The sequence below is a fragment of the Anser anser genome (assembly GCF_964211835.1).
Source record: "Anser anser genome assembly, chromosome: 1".
Lineage (NCBI taxonomy): Eukaryota > Metazoa > Chordata > Aves > Anseriformes > Anatidae > Anser > Anser anser.
Window position 1 is genome coordinate 61,067,930 of NC_139720.1, and position 22,895 is coordinate 61,090,824.

The following is a 22,895-nucleotide window of genomic DNA, read 5'->3' on the forward strand; positions in this document are numbered from 1 at the left end:
TGGTCTGTTCTCCCACGTGCCTGGTGACAGGACGAGGGGGAATGGGCTAAAGTTGCGCCAGGGGAGTTTTAGGTTGGATGTTAGGAAGAACTTCTTTACTGAAAGGGTTGTTAGGCATTGGAATGGGCTGCCCAGGGAGGTGGTGGAGTCACCATCCCTGGAGGTCTTTAAAAGACGTTTAGAGGTAGCCCTTAGTGATATGGTTTAGTGTAGGACTTGTTAGTGTTAGGGCAGAGGTTGGACTGGATGATCTTGGAGGTCTCTTCCAACCTAGACGATTCTGTGATTCTGTGATTCTGTGCTTCCCAAGGGCTTCAGCTTCACAGGAGCAAGGCGGTTGCCTGGTCTGTTCTTAGGCCCACATCCTCACCTAAGTTTTGGTTTATAGCTAGTGCACGTAAGATAAAGGCCTTGTTGTAGGCTCCTTTTGCAGTCAGTAGGCATAGCCAGTCCACCTGGGGTCCAAGATATTCTGTGGGGAACCACAGAGACACTGAGAGAGATGGAGGTATCTACAGCAGGCACCTGTTTATCTGCCTGCACTTTGGTCAGGTGAATTTTGGCCCTAAATAGGACAAAATACGCAACAGTGGAGGTGGCAATAGGGAAATGACATTAATGAGTATCTTCCTACAAACTCAGTGCTTACTTAAAGGCCACATTTAATATACTTCTCCTTAAACAAACAGAAATAAATATATAAATAAGCCAACAATCTGTTGTTTAAGATTTTATATCAGCATGCTAAAGGGCCATTGAGCTGCTACTGAGTTTTTTTCTGGATGCGGTTGGATCCTAAACAGACAGTGCTGGAGAAACTTGAGGCTGAGCTGCTGGAAGCTAACCAGAACCAGCAAACACTGAAGCAGAACTTCCTTGAGCTGATGGAGCTCAAACATCTGCTGAAGAAAACACAGGACTTCTTTGAGGTGAGAGGCCTCTGCTCTTCCGGTTAAGATGTGGAAGGTTCCTAAAAATATTGATGTTCCCATTTGTTGTGTGTTGCTGCTATTGATTTTTAAGGAAATCACAGCACTCTTTAACACAATTCAGTAAGATACATTTGCAAAAGTATCTTGGTCACTTTAGTGTCTGCATCTATCTGTGATTCAGTGGGGCTCAAGAGCTTGGCTCCCAGTTCTCTTTGAAAACAGGGTTTATGCTTTTCAGTTGCTAAGAGGTATTTTAACTTTTTTCTTCTTTTTCTTTTTTTTTTTTCCCTTTTTCTTTCCCTTGCTCTAAATCTCTGTGGAAAGCTGCCTTTGGGGGGGGGAAATGTCAGGGGAAAGATATGAAAATAGTTTTCAAATGGAGAATATTGAGTTGTTTATAAAACCTTTTTTTTTTTTCAGGCAGAAACCAATCTGCCCGATGATTTCTTCAGCGAAGACACATCTGGCCTGCTGGAGCTGAGAAGCACTCCCGCTGCAGCTGCCAAGCTGGGGTGCGTACTGGTGACAGCCCCTAGGTTGACCAGGCTTCCCACCTGCACCACACTGCTATGACGTCCTTCCTATACAAACGTCCTTCAGCCTCTTAGCACAGGCTGCTGCCAGCCTCTTCAGTGGAGCTGATTGATCAGGGTGAAGGAGGGACTGTCCTCTGAAGTTATCATCAAAACCATGGTCAGGATATGGGTCAGTGGAACAAATGGCCTCTTACTTCCAGGCCACCAATTTCAGTGAGCCCTTAGTAGGTATTGACTGAAAATCATTTTCTTATGACTTATCATGGATGGCTTCTGGACTCAAGTGGGTACCAGTCCGGTCTACAGGGACAGAAGTGGAAGCACAACAAAAAGCCATGGGATTGCTTTCACTGGGCTTTGTCAAAAAGCAGTACTGAGGTTGAGAGTCAGGAGAGCAGGCACAGAGCATAACACTGGTGGTAATTCAGCAGCCAGCATAGACTCAAACAGCTTTCCCTTATGTTCACATCAGCTAGGTGTGGTTACACACACCGATGGGTTTGTCCCAGGTGGGTGTTTTTAGCTGCTCATGCTGGTCTCTCTGTAGCCCTGATCAGCTCTGGTATGGGCAAAGCATGTGCCTGCAGAGGCCTTGCCTTGGACAGCTGAGCCCTGGCTATAACAGACTAAAAAGCAAGAAATTGTAAACCTGAGTGTGCTACAGGTCCCAGAAGGCTTAAAACGGTCTTGTAATTTATCTTTTAACTCTGCTCAGATTCACAGCAGGGGTTATAAAGAGGGAGAGGATGATACCCTTCGAGCGTTTGCTGTGGCGAGCCTGCAGGGGAAACATCTATCTGAGGTACACCGAAATGGACACTCCCCTGGAGGACCCCGTGACGGTGGGTACCGACCTGCTTTTGCTTCTTCCTTGCAGAAACTGAACCAGTGCCCTGGCTGTGGCAGGTCTGGGTGCCTGAAGGCAGCCTTCAGATGAAAGGCAGGAGAGTTTGAGCAGGGGGAGGTTTCTTTTGGTACCGCTTTCCCCTTTTGCCATTCTTGGGATGGTTTCTCTGCCCTGCCTGGTTCAGGCACACGTGAACCCTAGCAGGGTGGCTGTGTTATGGGGACCACCAGGGAGGTGGGCTGTGACCAAAGAGGGTTGACTCTGGTGTCTCCAGGATGAGCCCTGGGAACCTCCTGTCCCCTGCCCCTCCACTCCACATTGCTCCTTCCCCCAGAGCCGCCATCCTTGCCTGGTCTCTGAAACAGCACCTAAGGAAAATGTTGATCCTGAAAAAGTAGGGCTGAGGGAAAACAACACACCACTGAAGAGGCTGTCTTAAAACAAACAAACAAAGAAAAAAATCATTTTCTGCACCTGATTCTTTGCCCTGGATGCTTTAAATTCTGCTTGAATTGCGTTGCAGAGAGAAGAGGTGAAAAAGAATGTGTTCATTATCTTCTATCAAGGAGAGCAGCTCAAACAAAAAATCAAGAAGATTTGTGACGGGTAAGGCAGCCCGTGAGCAGGTCGCAATGACTCTTGTGGAGGTGTTTGCCTGTCAGCATGGGCTGGCTGAGCTTGGAGCTGGAGATTAGATCTCTGCGCTCTGTCCGTCAGCAGCACCACAGAGCTCCCTTCTGCTTCTCACTTCTGTTGCTCCTAATCATAAGAGGTATACATCACCTTGGCACTGGGAAATTGAAGTTCTAAATTTTCCAAAGTGACTTAGAGATGGTAGGAGGTTGAAAGGTTTTTAACTTGGGACATCTTAAAGGGGACTTTTTTTTTCTTAAAGAAATACTAGGCATCCTTCCCCTGAAAATCAGGGGCCCTAGCAGATATTGCAGCTTGTGCACTTGGAGCATGCTAATCCCCGGACTGCTCTCAAGCCTTTCATCATGAAAAGATGATGCTGTAGTTTGCTCCCCCCTTTCCCAAGGCCTTTGGGCAATGTCTGTGTAATCAGAGACAGAGCCCAGAGAAATGAAAGCTTCATACAGCCTGACTTGTTTCCACCCTGTTAAGCATCTTGAAAAGATAATTCAGGTTGAATATTTTGTTACTCTTTCATAACACTGGTGACCGATGGGCTTTGTTGCAGTGTAAATCAGATTTGATGAGGGGATCTGTCTGCTGTTACCAGATCCATTTGAGGCATAGCCCCAGCCAAGTGAGGCCAGCCAAGCGCCTACAGTCTGCAGAAATTCAGGGGGATGGAGCCAGCAATTTCTCTTGCCCAGCCTGTGTGCTCGGGGCAGGCCTTTCCTTGCCCCCTGGGTTTAATCTGAACATTAGGAAGTGTAGTTCATCCAGCTGGGAGCACTGACTTCACTCCACATCAGTCCTGTGCTCATCCTCAGGCCATGTAAGGTGGGCATCTCTCTGTGTAAAGCAGCCACAGGGGCACGGAGAGCTGGGGGAAGGCTCTCAGGTCTCAGTCACTCCTATCCAACCCCGAACCTCAGAAAAGGAGGGAGTTTTGCCATCACCACTGGGCAGGATCAGTCTGCTGCCAGTTGTCTTTGGGCTTTGGGCAAGTCTCATTCTCTTTCTGGATTACAGTTTCCTGCTTATGTCCCACTTCTTTGCTTGCTTTTTAGACACTGTTCAGTACATTTCTCCCCTTCCGTACTCATGGGCAATCGCTGGCTGTGAATGCTTCCCATTGGACTTGCCCTTGTGCCGATGGCCTTGCAAGTTGCCAGGGCATACAGTTAGAGTTGGGGTTGCACACAGAGAGCTGAGGGCACTTGATTTTGGAGGTTTTTTTTTCCTCTGCAACATTTTAGACTCCCTGCAGTCAAAATATTTTTTTTTCTGGGGTAGAAGAACAGGCAATATGATGCCTGCCAGCATTTTCATTGTTGATTGAACCCAGAATCTTACAAACAAGAGGTGTGACCCTGTGCAGCGAGGTGCAGCAGGGGGCCCGCAGCACTGGCAGTGTGAGAAGATCTTTACAGGGTGGGCAATGACGTGACAAGTATGCTGTTATGATGTGGATGTGTAGGTTCACAGAAAGGAACTTATGCTAGCTTCTCTCAGCCTTTTGAAACTGAAAGAAAACATACCCACCTAAGACAAACCCACAGGATGTCCTTTGCAGTGCTAAGCACACAGGTTTTCCTTTATTGCCAGCTAATCAGGCTACACTTGAAATCTTCCTTTATGTCCTTTTGTCCTCCCTTTCAATTTTATTTTTTATTTTATTTTTTGCTTGCTATTATGCAGTATATGTCTGTTTTGCTGAGTGTCTGTTTTTTAAAATATATTTATCCTATGCATCTCCTTTTGTGCTCTGTGGGCTATCAGCCATCCCTGACACACAGGTCAAGACATTTTGGTCTGGCCCATCTTTAAGGCAGGGTTAACTATATCTGAAGCAGATGGCTGTGTCATTCCAGCCCCCGCAGGACATTTCTGCTTAGCACTAAGTCATCATTCATGACAAGTAAATATCCTGCAAAAATCACGGGATTGATATAAGCCAGTCTCCTGCAAGGCAGGCTAAGATTTGTTCGCAGAGCAGTGTGCCTCAGGTTACGCCTGTAGTCCCTGCTTGAGTCTAATTGGTAACATTAGTCTGCCAATTTCATGACCATTAAGACCATGCACAAATTTATTAGTGAGAGGTGTAGGGGAGCAGGGAGGAGGAAAATGTAAGAAATTTTCTTTTCCTCCTTTTCTTGCGGCTGCCTCAGTGCTAATGTGAATACTAAACTGGGTTTATCAATGTAAGGATTCCCTGCTGAATTCTCCTGGAGCTTTCAGAGATGTCTGTGCCATTAGGGCAAAGCTGATATTCGGTATGCAAAATGGCTGTTAAAAGATCAAAGCAACACTGCTGCAATAACGTTATTGGAAATGGGGGAACTGTACAGCATGGAGGAGTAAGCTTTCAAGTTTGATTAAAAATCCTTATTAAAGATGAACTAAGAGCTGTGAAGAATAAGAAGATGGAAATAATTAGGTAGGGTGAATAACCTTTGGAAAGGAATACCAGGTGTTGAGCGAGCAAAGATTCGATTCTGGAAAGGGGAGTTTAGCTGAAGAACCTGTGCTGTCATGATACACAGCTCTGGGCTGATCTCTGGGAAACTGCTGCTTGTTTTGTTCAATTTGCAATTGTCCTCACTTGTGTGTGTGCTGGAACTGATTCTGAGGACCAGGTGGTGATATATTCTGTGCTCAGATGAAGCCAGAACGTGACATTTATCTGTACAGAGCATGCACGTTTTTTTCTCTTAAACAGGGACGGACCCCCATGACCCTGTTACATCTTCTTTTAATTCGTCACACTTGCACAAAGGCAGCCTTTCAGCTACCCTGCCTCAGCATAGCTCCACTGCAGGACGGCAGCAGCGTGTTGCACTGGGGGGGGGGGGGGGGGGGGCAGAAGATCCGGTGCTCCCTCCTGCACCATTGCCCCCTCTGTAAAGAGGCATGATCTCTCCCTGCAGACCTGCTGGAGCAATACTGAAGGATGACATTTATAATGCCCTTGAAGTGGCAGGGCTGGCACAAGCACTAGATATCACTGAATAAACCAAGTAGGAAAAAAAGAGAGGGATCTCTGCTATTTTGGTTACTGCAGCACCACTAGTATGACTTGTAGCTGTAGTAAAGGTGGTCAAGTTGAATGCTACAGGTAAAGTAGTGTACAACACCTGTGTGGCGGTAAGACCTTCACTTACACACAGGGAGCCTACATTAGTCCTTATTATACCACTAAACTAACCAGCTGAATCTCCCAAATGCAGTCTTGGGGGTAAGCTAACAAAAACATTTACCCAGGTCAGGACACTTATACACTGATGCTCATGTTTAAAAACACCTGAGAGTGGTGTATGTCAGGTTAGCATACAACCTCATCCATCCTTCCCTTGCTCCCAAGCTGTCTAGTTATACAGATGGACCAGAAGTCAAGAGCCAGCCATATGGTCAGCCTGCTTTTGTTTTACCCTGGAAATACAGGGGGTCTTTTTTATTTATTTTATTTTATTTTATTTTATTTTATTTTATTTTATTTTATTTTATTTTATTTTATTTTATTTTATTTTATTTTATTTTATTTTATTTTATTTTATTTTATTATTTTATTTTATTTTTTACAGGGTAATTTACTCCAACAGACTGCGTGCACGAAGGGCGTTTGCTTGCTGTGCAGCAGTAGCTGGGCTTTGCCTACCCCCAGTGACTGACTGCGGGTAGTGCACTGACAAATGACACGGGATTTTTCCAGCCTCAGTGCAAGAGGGACATCTGTTGGCCACCCCATTAATCGGACTGCCTTTGCCAAAGTTATTTTCCTGTGGCTCCTTGCAGTCCGAGCAACTTCCCAGGACTTTAGCAGGGCGTCCTTATTGTGGGCGTAAGGGAGGTGCCTGTGTATTAGTGCTGAGCACTGTGTAATATCTTGTGACTTGTAGCAGCTGAGACAGGGAGAGGTTTTTCAGCTAGAACAAGCAAAAGGATGCTTTTTCTTATGAAGAGATGAATGTACCTTTTTGGACATTTCTGGGAGACCCAACACGGCTTTGTTCTGCAGGACATGGCATTGGGTGAGAGATAAAGTCCAGTTTCCCCAACTTTGAGCTGAGAAGAGCACAAAGGAAGAAAAAGGCAATCAAATAAATGCTGTTTCTCACTTCTCTCTTCCTGAGGCTAGGTTTCGTGCCACAGTCTATCCCTGTCCAGAGTCTGCCACCGAGCGCCGAGAAATGCTTGATGGAGTGAACACAAGGATCGAGGATCTGAACACAGTAGGTGGCAATGGCTTTACTGGGGTCCGAACCCTGCAAGCTTGTCCTGCCTGAACCCCTGTAGCCCTGGCCAGGGCTCTCAGTTGCTCAGTCACATCCTGCGGCTGGGGCACAGGGGTGAGCAGCGGTGTGGCTGCAGTCTCACAGCAGACTGCCAGCAGGGCTGAGCCCACAGCCCTCGCTTCGGGCCATCTCCTTTGACAAAGTGCTGCTACACCCCTCTTACCACCCCGCCTCACTGCAGAGCCTCCGAGAGGTGCTTTGAAAACTGCTGCAGAAACTCTCCTAGCGTGAACTGAGCTCTGTGTGCAGGCTGTGGTACAACTATACTAGGTACAGAAAGGGCTCAAGCAATTATTTAAAATATATTTTATATGTTTATTTATAATTTATGTTTTAATATATATCTTGAGGCTGTTGGCGCACAAGCAATGGAAAGCCAAGACTGCTTCTCTAGAAGTTCAAGTCTCCAACCTTTTTTTTACCCCATTATTTAATGTAGGGCTGAAAATTACCAAGTTCAGTTGCTATGAGTACTGGATGGCCTGTATATCCACATACTGTACCAGGACTTCACTCCTTTTGGAGGACTCCTACCTGTGACCTTTGTATTGCCACACATGACAATACATGTGTCCCGGGGCAGGAGGGAATGGATATGCTGTTTGCAGTTGGGATCCTGCTGTAACCCTCTTTGTGGATACCCTTAATAGCCAAGCCTGCTCCTGAACTGACTTTCACTCATAACCATCATAGGCAGGAGCCTTCTTCAGCGCTCGTAGACCATGCAGGTTATCCTCCTAACACAAGTGTCCCCTGCGCCCATTTATGCAGCAGCACCGTGGTGGCCACATGATGTGTGGGGCTCTCACCAGGGCCATGGGCTGTAGCTCTATAAGCAACAATCGCACAGCTCAGGAACTCCTGTTGGTCTCCTCCACACTTCCAGGGGCTTGGGGCAATGCAGGGAGAGCCATCAGCAAACAGCATCATGCACCTGGTGCCAAATGCTCCCATGCCCAGATCTCCACACAGTGCCCACCAGTATGCCTGGCTAATTCCTATGAACTACCCCCCTTTCCACAACCCTTCCCACCCTGCCTTCCCCAAATAACTGCTGAGTAGAGCATACTACCTGTGCCTTCCTATCTCGAGCACTGCCTGTGCTGTGCTTACTTACAGGTGATAACCCAAACTGAGTCCCACCGCCAGCGACTGCTGCATGAGGCAGCAGCCAACTTGTGGTCCTGGGGAATCAAGGTGAAGAAAATCAAGGCCATCTACCACATCCTGAATTGCTGTAACATCGATGTCACCCAGCAGTGTGTCATTGCAGAGATCTGGTTCCCAGTGGCTGATGCTGGCCGGATAAAAAGAGCTCTCCATCAGGGAATGGTAAGAGGCCAGCGCTTCGTGTCCCTGAAGCCCTCGCACAAACCACATTGCTCATATGTTGAGCATACGTTCAAGCTTTTTTCTGTTACTGTAATGCTGGCCTCCCTTTTCAGCGTTAATTAAAGTTGAGGTTGTTGCATGATGGCTTGGCCTTGGGGAGTTTAAGGTCAGCGTTAAATCTTAGCAGGTTTGTGACTGAACCATAAGAGTCAGCAGTGCTGGCAGCGTTGCCCAAACAAATCAATAGCACAGAAAATGGAAAAATCTGGACATTAGAAAAAGGGTTGAGATATAACACTTTTAAGTCCAACATTCATATTGCTGCCTGTGCAGCCTGGGCAAAGGCCTTTGCGCTATGGGACCAGTGCCTTTCTGGTAGCCACCCTGACTGTGTCTGTCCTTGTCTCTGGCTCTGCAGGAGCGAAGTGGCTCTACCATCGCTCCTATCCTCACCGCCATACACACCAGGATGGCACCACCCACCTTCAACAGGACCAACAAGTTCACAGCTGGATTTCAGAACATCGTGGATGCATATGGTGTGGGCAACTACAGGGAGATGAACCCAGGTCAGAAACACTTGGCTACTTGTACCAGGCTTGCCAAAGCCAAAGTGAAGGCCTTTGGGCTCTCTCATCAGCCTAAAACTGACTGAGAAATCAGAACCGTATTTTCTGCTGACAAAAATTGGCACTGCCTAGTGTATAAGCATGGATTTTCTCAGGTACAGAATCTGGCCCTCAGTCTTCAGTGGCTGGTTTTGGCAGGAATAATGAACGACACAAAAATAGAATGGGAAACAAATGGTGAGGTAGCAGCTCTAAGGAAAAGACTTAAGCTCACAAGGTGAATATAAGGTGAGCTTATTATCATGCCGAGGACAACAACAACAAAAAAGCACCTGAGAAAAGTGTAAAACAGTTGTAGAGAATCCCAGGGAGACCACTGAGAATGAACAGAAACTTGGAAATGGGAGCCTGTGGGAACAGATTAGGTAAACTCTGCGTGCTTGGACTTCGAAGACTGAGAACCAAATAGTAACCTTCAAGCACATTTTTCTCTTGCAGAAAAGAATGCAATTGTCTGCACATTGTTTTCCTTTTTTTTTTTTTTATATGATGGGATGAAATGAAGACTAAACTGTAAGGAAGGTGGAGGTCAGAGAGTTGGAAAACCTTTGTAGTGGTAAAAGCTAGTTCTGCACTAGATCTTGTTGCCTGGTGAGTAGGGGAGGGAGCGGGGAGGCCTTTAAGGACAGCAGCTGTGAGGAACGGCTTGGAGGGGTGGACTTCTCCTCTGCTGAGTCCCTTTTGTTTAGGAGCTGAGTGTCTTGTGTTTTCTTTCCTGCAGCTCCTTACACCATTATTACCTTCCCCTTCCTGTTTGCGGTGATGTTTGGGGATTGTGGCCATGGTGCCGTCATGCTGGGCTTTGCACTCTGGATGGTCATTAATGAGAAGAGCCTTCTGGCCCAGAAGAGCACTAATGAAGTGAGTACCAGGGAGCTGGCGCACCCTATCAGCCTAGGAAAAGGCTCATTGTCCCCATGTGATAAAGGGAGTGTCCAGCTTCCCAAAGACTAAGCAGGGATCCTCTGAAGATGCCTGTGAGGCAGATGTTTGGTTACCAGTGCTGTGCCTCTCCCCCTGCAGATCTGGAACACCTTTTTCAGCGGGCGTTACCTGATCCTGCTCATGGGCATATTTTCCATATATACTGGCTTCATCTACAATGACTGCTTCTCCAAATCGTTCAACATCTTTGGCTCGTCTTGGCATATCATCCCCATGTTTAAAAATAATACGTGGAAGTAAGTGACTAAATGTGGGAAACAAGCGAAAACACACCAAACGGAGCACATAGGCTTTAAAAGAAAGACAGAGTGACTGTGTGGGGAGGGAAAGAACACCCTGCTGTGGATGCAGTCATGAATGAATCAGAGGTTTTGTCTGACACGCACAGACAAACTCACTATTGAAATGGAAATGTGGAGTCCCTGGGAACATGCCTGTTTGTTCAGGCACTGATGTGCATAAAAACCTGCAGGTGTCCAGGACTGATGCATAGAGAATTATTAGTATGATGGCAGACTGTCATTGGGCAGGGCCCACTTCCACACTCACGCACACGTGTGCACACAAACCCAGGATAATAGTTCACAGGAAGGCTGGAGTCAGTGAGAACTGTCATGTGGTAGCCCTCAGCACATCTCACAGAAGTATGCTGTAGGCTTATACCATGAGATTTAGCTGCAAAGGTTATTTCACTTTTCTCTTGTAGTAAGGATGTGCTTCTGGACAACACAGTGCTGCAGCTGGATCCAGCAGTCCCAGGGGTCTACTCTGGAAATCCATATCCATTTGGAATAGATCCGGTAATTAAATTAAATTGCTCTAAGCTAATCTGTGTTTCAGTCCTGTTTCTACATATCAGGTACATCAGTAGCTACTCTCTCTCCTACAGCCTTTCTCTTCACTTCTTGCTCTTTGCCTGTTCTTTACACGGTAGTTGTGATGCTTTTCTGTAGCATTCAAGGATATAACTACTCATCTTTTTAAATTATTATTATTGTTTTTTTGATAATTTTGCACAGGCAGCAGCTAAATGGGAAGCAGGAAGGAATTCTGGTTTTACTAGAGGGTGGTCTTGTGCTGTAGTGTCTGCTCTGTCACCAGGCTGCTGGACTCAGTTTCCTTATTGGAGTACTTCACCCATTCCATAGCTACTTCACAAGTTTGAGGGTTAAGTCCTGATTTCCATACAGTGTATTCACCACACAAAGTGTGAAGTAAATGCCAGTGTTATTTAACAATCCACAGTTTCTCCTCTGTATTCCATTTCTCTTTTCTTTCTGTTCTCTCTTTCACATTTTAAAATGCAGTTGTTAACATCGGGCTTTCCTGTTTCAACCTTAATATCAGCCAGTTAACCTCTGCTGTGGTGGATGTCCTCTCATTTCTGTCGGTCACACAAAGAAACACAAACTTCTCCTGTTTCGTAGAGTGATTCTGTTTCGCAGAGTGATTAACCTTGTAGAAAGTTTTTCACAAACCCAGCTCTAAAGCTCAACCCAGGATGCAGGCAGTGCAGTTCAGTCATGATATACAGCTGAATTTTCTGTACATCCACCCAGCACATCCCTAATTTGCTCTAGCCATGGCTAGCACATCTTCCACACTGGCTGCTGCTTGCTTGAGGGGCTGGGACCCCTGGGTGGGCAGGAGGGAGGAACAGCGGAGAGGCAGGCAATAATCTGGTCTCCATAGCCAGTGAGTTGAAAAGAGCTTTTCTATGTCGTTCAAATGAAAAGTTAGAACATGCTCTGTCCTCGTTAATCTGGTGAATGTCAAACAAAATTCTCTAGCAACAGGAAGGATTTTCTTATGTCTTTTCATCTCTGCTGAAGGAGGTGACTCAGCCTAAGGTCAAGGAAGGACACCACAAATACCTAAGTTCTGCTACCAGCCTTGGCTTCAGGTTCTGGTGGACGGAAGCAAAGTCACTACATTATTTTATATCCCTGTTATTTCCTCTGCTAAGTGAGGATGATACATTATACTTTTTAGATGTAAAGACAGTGCAAATATAATACATCACACTTGGCAGAGTGAAATGTATTATAAAGAACATCTAGATTTCTGTTGCTTGTTGTCTTCTTACTAGAACTAGTAATAGTAAATTGTTGGCATCAGAGTAACAACTTCCACAGGTCTTATTGAGAAAACACCTTGAAATTTTGTTCTCCTGTCTCTCTGTGTTCCTTTTCCCAAAGATCTGGAATATTGCATCAAACAAGCTGACTTTCCTGAACTCCTACAAAATGAAGATGTCGGTTGTGATAGGGATTGTGCACATGATTTTTGGGGTGATACTCAGTCTCTTCAACCACATGTAAGTCTGTTTCACCAACCCCATTGCTGCAGCACAAAAGTTCTCATCTCTAGTGCCCTTCATTCATAGCCTCATTTCTAAGTCTGACCACAAATTTCACCCTTTCCCCACTGCACTGTGTATGCTGTCAGACTCAAACCACTGCTAGTACAGACAGCTGAGTCCAAAAGCCGCAAGGATGGCCATCACATGGTAATTGTTCTTTTGGGTGAATTGTCTTTTTCACTTTCTCTCTTCAACTTTTTGATTTTGCAGAAATATTAAAATACACTAAATTAAAAACACATAGTATCTCCTACTATTGATAATGTCTGTATTGAAAGACAAATTCCTTTGGTCTAATCCAAAGCATGCTGAAACCTTGCACACTGTGCAAGCATCTCTTCTTCCTGACTCAGTGGGCCTTTGTTCAGTATCCATGCACATGGCTATTCCTCTTCCTCTATATTTTGCAACAAAAAATAAGAACTGGAGATAGAATGGAGGGGCAGACACCAACCTCTTGAGAGACTCATAGCAGGAAGGTGTGTGGTGACCCACAAGGACAAAAAGCATTTGCAGGTGACAGAGAGGAGGACTGCACCTACAGAATTGATTCTATACCCGCTTCTGACCTTCCTCAGCTTATAATGCTTAACTTTGTGAATTTGCTTTTCTTTTTTTTTTAAATAAGCTTTTATTTCAACATATTAATCTTACTGGTATGGTAAAGATTTTGTATTTAAATAATGGCTTTCATTCATAAGGACTGTCAATAGAGAGTTCTTTCTTGGCTGTTTATAGCTGTATGTTTCTTATGTGGTTTTCCAAAGACTAAACAGCATACACTATTGTCATACTTGGGTGCAAATTTGTATCAATAGCTACTGTATTAATTGCAGATATCTTTTCTTATTCTTTCCAGCTACTTCAAGAAGTACATAAACATTATCCTGCAGTTCATTCCAGAGATGATCTTTATTATCTCTCTTTTTGGCTACCTCGTCTTCATGATTATTTTCAAATGGTGTCATTTTGATGTCCACTCATCCCAGAGCGCACCAAGCATTCTCATCCACTTCATCAATATGTTTCTGTTCAATTACAGTGATGCTTCAAACGCTCCATTATATACGCACCAGGTATGCATCAGTGCGCTTGAATCCACTGTAGCTGTTTGTGAATTCACAGTGGGTGTGAGGAGGGTGGGCATAAAGATGGGGAACAGTCTCAGAACCTCAACCACAAATGTCAGTCACATAAGAGAAGTTTGTTCTTCTGGTATTCTTGTTGGCCTTGTAGATGGGTAGGAGAGATGCAGAGGAAACCTCATTCTTGGTGTCATCCTTGCAAGAACAATGATGCAGTTTAAGATACTTGGGGGGAAAAAAGGAAAGGAGGAAGATTAGATGTTCAAAACTGTGTATTGCAGAAGTGAGGACCTGAAGTTTGGCTAGACCCTAGAGACATAGCAATCATCTCCTTTCCTTGATGATCCCTTCCTTATTTCTGCTTTGGAAAACCTGAAAACTCTATTTTCAGATAAAAAATAGCAGTAGCTTGAGGATATGTGGCAGCTTTTTATCAAAAGTATCTTCTTTGGGGAGTTCACTTAAAAAAAAAAAAAAAGGCTAAAAAAGTTCCATTGAGAGAAAACTTCTTTTAAAGTCACCTATTATTGTTCAGAACAGGGTTTGTTTTTTTCTTGCCTGATTTTATATCAGTGGCATCAGTGAAGAGTCTGCAAGCAAATGCTACCTCCAGTCACACATTTACATTTATTCAGTTGTACACTTCGGTATTCCAACTTGAGCTCAGTTATAGGGCTGCTGGTGAGTCAGGGTTAGTAGAAAGACCTGGTCTGTTCCAAGTAACTGCGTTAAGCCTGCAGGAGGGATTGGGAAAACAGTTTTACTAGCCTTCAAAATGTCATTAAATAATATTTTGTTTTGTAACAACTCAAAGCCTTTCCAAGACAGTCATTTTTTCTTGTACACTTACCCTCCATCTCCATTAGTAACTTAGTTTGTGCAATTCCCCTGGGTAGTCTGAATGCAAAGATTGTGTGAAATTAACCATAAGGTGATCAGGGAGCCGAGCTGTCTTTAAAAAAAAAATGCAAAAGATGTAGGGTTGTTTTGTTTTGCTTTTAAAGTACAAATATTTATGTTAGGACAGAAATAGGAGTGGCACACTGCAACAAGAACACCTTCTATTGGCGTTGCTGGTGGAGCAATGTGTGATCAAAGCTAAGTTACGGGAATTCGATTCCCTTCTGGAAATGGAGAGCAAATCCTGGATCGTCTGCTTTCCAAGGGAAGATTTGAATGACTCAGCTCTCACAGCATCATTTCTGCTTTGATCAGAGCAAGGCAAACTGATTACCTCACCCAGCGGTTAGGACATTCACTTGGGCAATTGGAGAGCCTGGTTCAAGTCCACAACATTCGGTTTTGGCAAGTTACTTTTCCCAACATGAAAGCCTTTCATCTCCAAGTCTACAACTGTCTCCAAAAAGCTAACAGTGCTTTTTGGAGCCTTAAGAAACATACATTTTATTTTTGTACCTTTACAAACAGAAAAGACTCAATCAATATGGGGAGCGTATCTGTCAAATGAAACAAAAACAAACATACAAACAAAACAAACAAAAACAAAACATTTTATAGAATTAGGTTTCTTACCATAAATTTAGTTGGCTGAAGGAAGTAAGAGTGCCTTTTTGTTCTTCTGTCTGTTGTCTCTTGTAGAAAGAAGTGCAGAGCTTTTTGGTCATATTTGCCCTGATTGCTATTCCCTGGATGCTTCTAATTAAACCTTTCATCCTCCGAGCCAACCACCAGAAAGCGCAGCGCATGGTAAGGGACAAGCATCAAGCAAGGGGGTTCAGTACAGCAAAGGCAAAGCTGAGATGACAAACCCTCAAAAGTGATCTGATTCTGCTTTTCTCTAATTTCAGACTATCTCCAGTGAATTCAATTTGTGTTTTAAGGCACATGCACCTTGACACGCAGGCATATAGACATTTGGCTGACCCATCTAAATGGGAAGCAGGAGCTTTTGCTCACAAGGCCATACCTTGTTTGTTGGGAGAGGAGTGACACCAAGCTCTTTCAAATGTAATATCCTAAACCAGAGGAGCTTTAGAGAGACTGAAGGGCCAGTAAAGCCAACACAGGGCACAGGCCTCCATTCCTGGTCTGCAGCCATCACTAACAACTGGTCAGCTGCTCTTTGGGAACAGGCATCTGTGATACCCCTGGCCTCTGAGAGACCAACACTGCTTGGAGAAGAGGCTCGATTTAACAGCTTTCCAGCAATGCTTTCTTTCCTAAGTGACTGCTTTCACATTAACAAAACCCTCCTTCCCATGGGCTCTGGGGTTCACCCAGCTCTTCAGCATGCAACTGCAGCAGCTGCAGTTTCCCAGCTGCTCATTAATCCTCTCCTTTATTACGCTAACAGGACTTTACTTGTCTGCCAGGATTTACTTCTCTTTATAGAGGGAGGTAGTGCCTGGAGTACCTTTTATAGGGCACAGATGTTTCCATTAGAAGAAAGAGATGCTGGTTGTGCTGTGTGACCTTTTCCAACCCAGTCACTTCTGACCTATAACTGAAAGCCAGGTCCCTGGAGACCTTTGCAGCCCTGCCTCTGCGCTGTAATTTCTTGTTTTGTCATTCTTCTGGGATTTCGATGAAAGCTTGACATGGCTGACTCCAGCTCATGCTTTTATGCTAGCAACATCTGACAGCGTTTCCCCACCTCCTATTCTGCCCTTGTATTTCTGTTCCTGATTTTCATATGTTAGCTGTCTGATCACATCTTACAGTTACCCAGATTTATATGTTTGCAACAAAGTCTGTTCCCTGTGCTGACATTCAGGTAAAGCAAAGATAAAGCAGGTGTGACAAAGATTGCTGCTGCAATAGGAAACAATATGTTATCATGAGACTTTGCCCATGAAACCTGTTGGAAGCTATAAAGAATGACGAGGCAGAACCTGACAGAAGCTGTGAAGTCAGGATTTTGTTATGCTATATAATAGGGCTATTATAGGCATAATGGAGGGCTATTCTTATGCTGTGCTGTCATTTCTGTGATGAGGCTTGGATCAGGTTGCTCAGGCTTCTACAAGAGCTCTGTAAAGAATGATTATGAGAGAAGATGGGTTATCATAGTGTTTTTGTCGATTCAAGAGAGATGAATCTCTCAATCAAGAGATCTGAATTGTGTTTCCGTCTGTATCCCAGTAACTTTGTGACCTTCATCAAGTCACCTGATCTTTTCAGGCTCCTTTTCCCTTTCACCTGATGAAAATGTCTTTGATTTGCAGACATATAATTGACACGATCAGCCTTAATGTGCCCCAGTATTCTCATTTGCCAAAGTAATGCTTCTTTGCTTGGTGGGTATAAAGGGTGCATTGTGAGACCAGAAACTAGCTCTAAATTAGTTGGAATCATTAGAAAATGCTCTAGGATGGATTTTTTTTTAATTATTATTATTACTAGCCATTCAGTAGGGGTACTCAATTTTTGCAGTCTATGATGACTGACTATTGTTGAAATTGTCCTCATGTTCACGATGCTGTTCTTCACGTGTTACCTGTCAAGAGGTTAGTGATGGAGTTCTGCACTGTGGTCTGCTTCATTTTGGTTGCAACCTCTAGCATGACACAAATGACACATTGCATTTTGTTTCTGAAAGATTCGGTCTCAGGCCAACTCAGGAAATACTGGGGGTGAAAACGAGGTGGATGCCCCAGAGACCAATCACTCCAAGAAAGCTTCCCAGGGAGACCACAGTAGTGGCCATGGAGGACATGAGGATGATGAAGAAGAGGTAAGAAAATGTGGGCAGAAAGAATTATTCAGACAGACACAGTAGTACAAGACACGAAGCCAAGCAGAAGGCTTTTGCTGAGTTGCCAGCCCTTCTTTTTAACAAGATACCAAGACATTCTGGTGCAACAGTTTGTGTTTCCAAACAGAGTAAGCTCTGAATTTTAATAGAATAAATTCTTTTAAGTTTTTCCTTAAGTTTTCCCTGGTGAGGGTAGGCATTCTTACAGACCTCAAGCTTTTACAAACCTCGAGCTTTCATTTCCCCAGGGGGTTGTTTCATTTCTACTTTGCACCCAGAGAAGGTCAAGACTTCCCCCAGAGTCAGCAATTTTTCCTTCCTTTAAATTGCAAAGGAGCATTTAAAAGTTGGCAGCCTGCAGCGTTGGCTAAGGAGAAAAATCTTCCTTTGGCAGAGACTGTCAAGGGCTTCTGCAATATGCAACTACACAGTGAAAAAAGTGACAAAAATGTTTGTGACTGTCTGAAGTATCAACAATATCGAGCATGTATATGGCTGACTGAGAAGGGAATCTTCACAGTCTTAGAAGATACGCTTATTTAGTGATATCTCCTACAAGGCATATGCCAATGGGCAGATAGTCTGAACATCTCTGCTTTATATAAGAATTTCTGTCTTTATAAGAAATCACAAAGATTGGTAGCAATTGGATTGCCATCTTATTCCAGATTTGAAATTATAAGACTGGAATATGGGCTGGTTTCTGAATATTTGCTGTTCACTGGAATTGTATTTCTTCAGAGGAGAATGTATGGAAAGGTCATAGAGAATTGACGCTTTTAAGCAGTCTTTTTATCTAGATAGTATCTTTTTTGTTGCTTAGGACATAGTGAGGAAAAGGGAAGAGTATGAAGAGTCTTTGTTGGAGTGTTAACTAGGAAACCCTGAACTAAGAACTAAGAAAAATTTGTTTGGTTTTACGTTGTTTCAGTTCAATTTTGGAGACACATTTGTCCATCAAGCTATCCATACCATTGAATACTGCCTGGGCTGCATCTCCAACACAGCATCCTACCTGCGGCTCTGGGCGCTGAGCCTAGCCCATGCACGTGAGTGACTGACTGTACCTGCTAGCTACCTCACCAGCAACTCCCTACTGATCCCTGCTTCTCATGGTGTTTGATTATCGCTGTGGATTTCCTCATTAAATCAAAGTTCTCCTTGTGGATGATTGCGTCCCAGAATGTTTTGCTTCAGATAAATCCAAGTGTTTTGTGTTGGCCTTCTCAGTTTTTAGTGGTGATTCCCAGGTGCTATATGTCAGGGACCTCCGGACTCCATTTCTTAGCCAGGGCCTATTTCCCGTGCTACTCCATAGCTGTCCCTCTGGAAGAGTCCTCGTGGTGTGTGGCAGTGTAGGAGGTGCAGCCCAAGTGGCTGCTCCAGTCCACACAGGTAAATGCAATACGGGAACCATAGCTGCATGGCTCATGAAGCACTTGGTATAGCCTTAGGGTACAAAGATAAACGTTGAAAAGACTTGAAACAGATACTTTTATTCAGTTCAGCAAAACAAAAAGAAACCTTTCAGTTCAAGGACTCCTGAAACTTGTCATTTTCAGTAGGATTTTTTCCCAAGCAGCATTTAGCAGAAACTCACATTTCATGAAAAACGTACAGCATTTCAATGTCTTTTGTCTTAATTTAAGACAAAAACAAATGCTCAAACTCTAGAAATTCCCTCAGGCTGGAACATCAGATTTTCAACTACCCTAATTTTTATGAAATGTTTTTTATTAATATTGCTGTACTGCCTCTGGCTATGAGTTGTGCCTGCCCTGAAGAACTGGGCGCAACCTACAAAAAGAAAACAGAAGGGAGAGGGGCGCCATGCACTGATGGATTGAGCTGTACTGCTTGGCACAGAAATGAGCGTAGTAGAGGTTGATTGGAAGCTAACATGCATTAGCTTTACATGGAGGACAAGTATCTAAATAAAATAAAATAACTAAAGAACTTAGCTAAGGGCAGTCCTATGTGTTATGTCAGAATTCTGCCTGGAAAACCATTATATTCTTTTGCAGCCTTGCAAAGTGGCACTGACAGGAGTATTTTTCCTGAGGGCATCAGTTGCAAAGGGATCCCTCACATCTGTTGTCACCTAAAGTAACAGGTTATTTAATTTATAGTCTGGATATGGCCTGAGGACCTCCCTGCAATGACTGATGAAATGGAAAACAAGGCTGGACTTGTGGCTGGCATATCTGGATGGGAAAGAGCTGGGCTAAGTCCTTGCTTTGCCTGTATCACAAGAGGAAAATTGCTTGATTGTAAATCTATCTTATGTAACTGGGATAGCTAGATTACGAGTATGTCTTCTTCTTGCCAGACACATCAGATATGTTGATATAAACCTGTTGATATCTGTTGATCAGATATGTTGATATAAACCTGTGCAAGACACACACACACAAAAAAAATCTTTAAGAAACAGGCAAGAAGCAGCCTAAATATTAATACAGCCTGTCTTGGGTGAGACCAACCAGTTGTCTTTTTCTTTTTTTTTTTCCCACCACAGCTTCTCCAAAGCACCCTAAGAGAAGTTGTTTTTGAGAACGAATGGGTGTTGGAGAACAATACCTGTGGGTATTAGCCAGCATCAGTCAGTACAGCTTGAAAGCTCATCTGCACATGTAGTGACTACGTCAGTCGATCATGTTCACTGGGATTTAGCAGCAGGCAGTCCTCGAAGGCTCTGTGTAGTGCCCAGCTGCCATGTTAAAGAGGTACAAATTAAACTGATGACTGTATCATGTCAGTGTAGCAACAGACCTGGTAGTGTTCTTGTGTGGACTTGTGACACAAAGCCAAGTCAAGCCAGCACATTTTGCTTCCAACACAGTGAAGAGGAGCAACAGAAAATAGCCTGCATGCACTTTCCTTCTCCTCTCATTGTGGGGAAGCAGGGTGGCCATACGTGATTACTGTCAACAGAGCTGACATTTTATTTTAAGCCAGCTCACCTAAGTGGGAAAAATGGGTGAGCTGCCAGACTGAGTGCTGTGTCTATCCACAGCTGTTACCCAGAACTTGTTTCCTGTTATTTCTTCTTGCAGAACTGTCAGAGGTTCTCTGGACCATGGTGATGCACAACGGGCTCAGCAACAACAGCTGGACAGGCCTCATAAGCGTCTTCATCATCTTTGCAGCATTTGCAGTGCTGACAGTGGCCATCCTGCTGGTCATGGAGGGTTTGTCAGCCTTCCTGCATGCTTTGCGCCTGCACTGGTAGGTGGTGTGGTCTGCGGGAGCTTTCCCCAGCGCGCTCCTTGGGAGGGATAGGGCTGTAGGCTCCAAGGGCCATCGTGACATTCATGATAAAGACTGAAGACACAGCCACACCACTGGTCGTGTGTCCCACCCAGGGTTACCATCAAACAAGCAGCTGGGGACCACCAACTGCAGCAAGATCTCAGCCAGGGGTGCAAAACCTGCTGAAAACCTGGTTCAGTTTTCATGCCATTAGCCCAGATTGAGCTCCAGGCTGTCTGAGCTTTGTGGCAGACCAGTTTTAAGTGAGGAGCATTTTCAGGATGGCTTATAGCAAGTCAGAGCTAATGCATGTCAAGTTGCTCTCTGGGACTGCCCGTGTCTCTTGGCTGGCTCTGAGCAGACTATGGTCACAGGTTGGAGGCCACTGGCTCTCACAGCCTCCCTTTTCCTGTGGGTGCAACCTTTTAGGCCTCTCGCCTCGATGTAGGTCCTGTCCACCCCAGGTAGCACTGACATCCCTCTCTGCTCCCTCCCCAGGGTGGAGTTCCAGAACAAGTTCTACGTGGGAGCCGGATACAAATTCTCCCCGTTCTCCTTCACGCACATCATAGATGGCACCGTGGAAGAGTAAAGCCAGGGCATTGCTGCTTCACTTCTCAGACCAGGCTCTACTTTCCTGCAGTCAGTCACCCACAGAGTGGGGCTTAGACGATGAAACTGAATGGGACATGGCCTTTGAAAGATCAGCTATACATGGAGATGTTCTACTGCATTCCCACATAGTGCTGTATCAGCTGAGAGTGCTAACAGATATTACATTGTCTGGGCTGGCTGGACCTGGGCTGCATGTCTCCATTAACGTCCTTACCAAGTACCTGGTCCTCCGCATCTGATCAGTTCAGCTGCCTGCTGCTTGGTTAAATAGAAAGAGATGCTCCTTTTGGAATTAAATTGATTATTAATAATCAACTTACATGTGTTTTGCTCTATTTACTGCCTTGTCTTTGGCTTATTTCTTTCCAAGGAAAGTATGTTTTGGCTGTTGTTTCAAGCTGTGGTTGATTATATGACAATGATTAAGTCTCTTATAAGATTGCAGCCCTTCATTGTGCACACAATGCAGAACAGCTCAAAGATGGATCATATCGCAGGCTTGCAATTTTCTACATGCTTTACTACAACAACCCTCCTATTATCTGATTTGCTTCAGGGCTTAACAGTACAGGATTATAGACGTTTGCACACGTCATCACTTAACAAAAGCATTGGTTTTGGGCTGTGTAAACAAAAGAGTGCACCAGTTTCCACATTGGCAGCCAATTTATTTCGCTCTATGGATTTGTTTCTTACTGGAGACTTAAGATGACTCTCCCTGTGCTGTGTTTTTCAAGACGGGTTGTTAAAACAGACTATGTAGAAATGCTAATTCCTAATGAACAGAAAGAAGAGAGAAATCAGAACAGTTGAGGTGAATTCACAATGTTGATATACTCTGATCTTTCCTAAATATGCATGAATTGCCAGTTTTTCAAACTGAATAGTGTTAATCAAGACAGGCTATTTTTTCAACCACGGAGGATGCAAAATCACAGCATAGCACACTGACGGATTTGGAGGAGATGGTGCTTCCTTACACAGGGTGTAACCAAGCGAGCCCTTTTCAAACCTTACATTCTTGATATCCAGCTCCACCAAAGAAACACATCTGTTGACTGCGCACAGCAGGATATGCAGCAGAGTAGTGGCCAGGAGACTGCAGTGGTCAGCTTTGAGATCCACCTTCCAGATATGGTCACCTTTCGTTATTCACTCCAACCTAATTTGTTTATTCCCATTCTGCAGAGGTTTGAGAGAAAAGCTGTCTCAAAGCAAGAAAGGCCGGTTTGATGCATTACCAAATGCAGAGAAAACAATTTGCTTTATGAAACAGTAGGTGGATTTTCTGCACAAACATGTATTTTATCTTTATTGCACCTTTCCACATGATTGCGGTGTAACTGAGGAGGTGATTACCTGAAACAGAATATCTGTTCCTTTTAGAGCTTCTTGTTGTTTTGCTTTTTGTCCAAGGTTTACATATTAAGCAAGAAAAACGAGTTGTCCTCTGAGTACTGCAGGTGATAAGATGGTTTGTTGTTTACTGTACCGAACAGTGAGTCTAACATTTGGCTTAATTCTGTAATCTGCTCTCATTCTGTGTAAAACTGGATAATACAGCAGAGCCTGTGGCTCACTTGTGCAATTGCAGTACGGGGATGGCAATTCCATACTCCCCAAGAGGACTAAGCCCACTTGCAATCAGATGAAATATTGCTGAGATGGGGTTGAGGAGAGCTCTGGCTTTCATCTGGCTTGTTTTTAAGACTTAATAATA

General features: G+C 44.3%; 1 protein-coding gene and 1 long non-coding RNA gene across 6 annotated transcripts in view; one reads left to right on the forward strand and one right to left on the reverse strand.

The window, feature by feature from the left end:
* The window catches only part of ATP6V0A4 (ATPase H+ transporting V0 subunit a4), a 34,656-nt gene extending 13,166 nt beyond the window's left edge, over positions 1–21,490 (forward strand). For all 4 annotated transcript variants that reach the window (XM_083846461.1, XM_083846460.1, XM_083846459.1 and 1 more), the window contains 17 exons: positions 804–929; positions 1,353–1,444; positions 2,184–2,310; positions 2,839–2,921; positions 7,084–7,177; positions 8,360–8,572; positions 8,991–9,141; positions 9,923–10,062; positions 10,225–10,382; positions 10,853–10,946; positions 12,345–12,463; positions 13,368–13,584; positions 15,193–15,300; positions 17,153–17,287; positions 18,240–18,357; positions 20,365–20,536; positions 21,059–21,490. In XM_083846461.1, the coding sequence (XP_083702587.1) occupies positions 804–929; positions 1,353–1,444; positions 2,184–2,310; positions 2,839–2,921; positions 7,084–7,177; positions 8,360–8,572; positions 8,991–9,141; positions 9,923–10,062; positions 10,225–10,382; positions 10,853–10,946; positions 12,345–12,463; positions 13,368–13,584; positions 15,193–15,300; positions 17,153–17,287; positions 18,240–18,357; positions 20,365–20,536; positions 21,059–21,152 (2,241 nt within the window). In that variant the 3' untranslated portion in view covers positions 21,153–21,490. The remainder of the gene's footprint in view (positions 1–803; positions 930–1,352; positions 1,445–2,183; positions 2,311–2,838; positions 2,922–7,083; positions 7,178–8,359; positions 8,573–8,990; positions 9,142–9,922; positions 10,063–10,224; positions 10,383–10,852; positions 10,947–12,344; positions 12,464–13,367; positions 13,585–15,192; positions 15,301–17,152; positions 17,288–18,239; positions 18,358–20,364; positions 20,537–21,058) is intronic.
* Positions 13,592–17,058, reverse strand: LOC310903350. 2 transcript variants are annotated; one of them, XR_014587476.1, is made up of 3 exons: positions 15,521–17,058; positions 15,127–15,267; positions 13,592–14,327 (listed from the first exon to the last, which is right to left on the reverse strand). It is a non-coding gene; the product is annotated as an uncharacterized lncRNA (long non-coding RNA). The 2 variants fall into 2 exon arrangements; XR_014587477.1 differs by having other exon boundaries at positions 13,592–14,545.
* Positions 21,491–22,895: the final 1,405 nt, after the last annotated feature.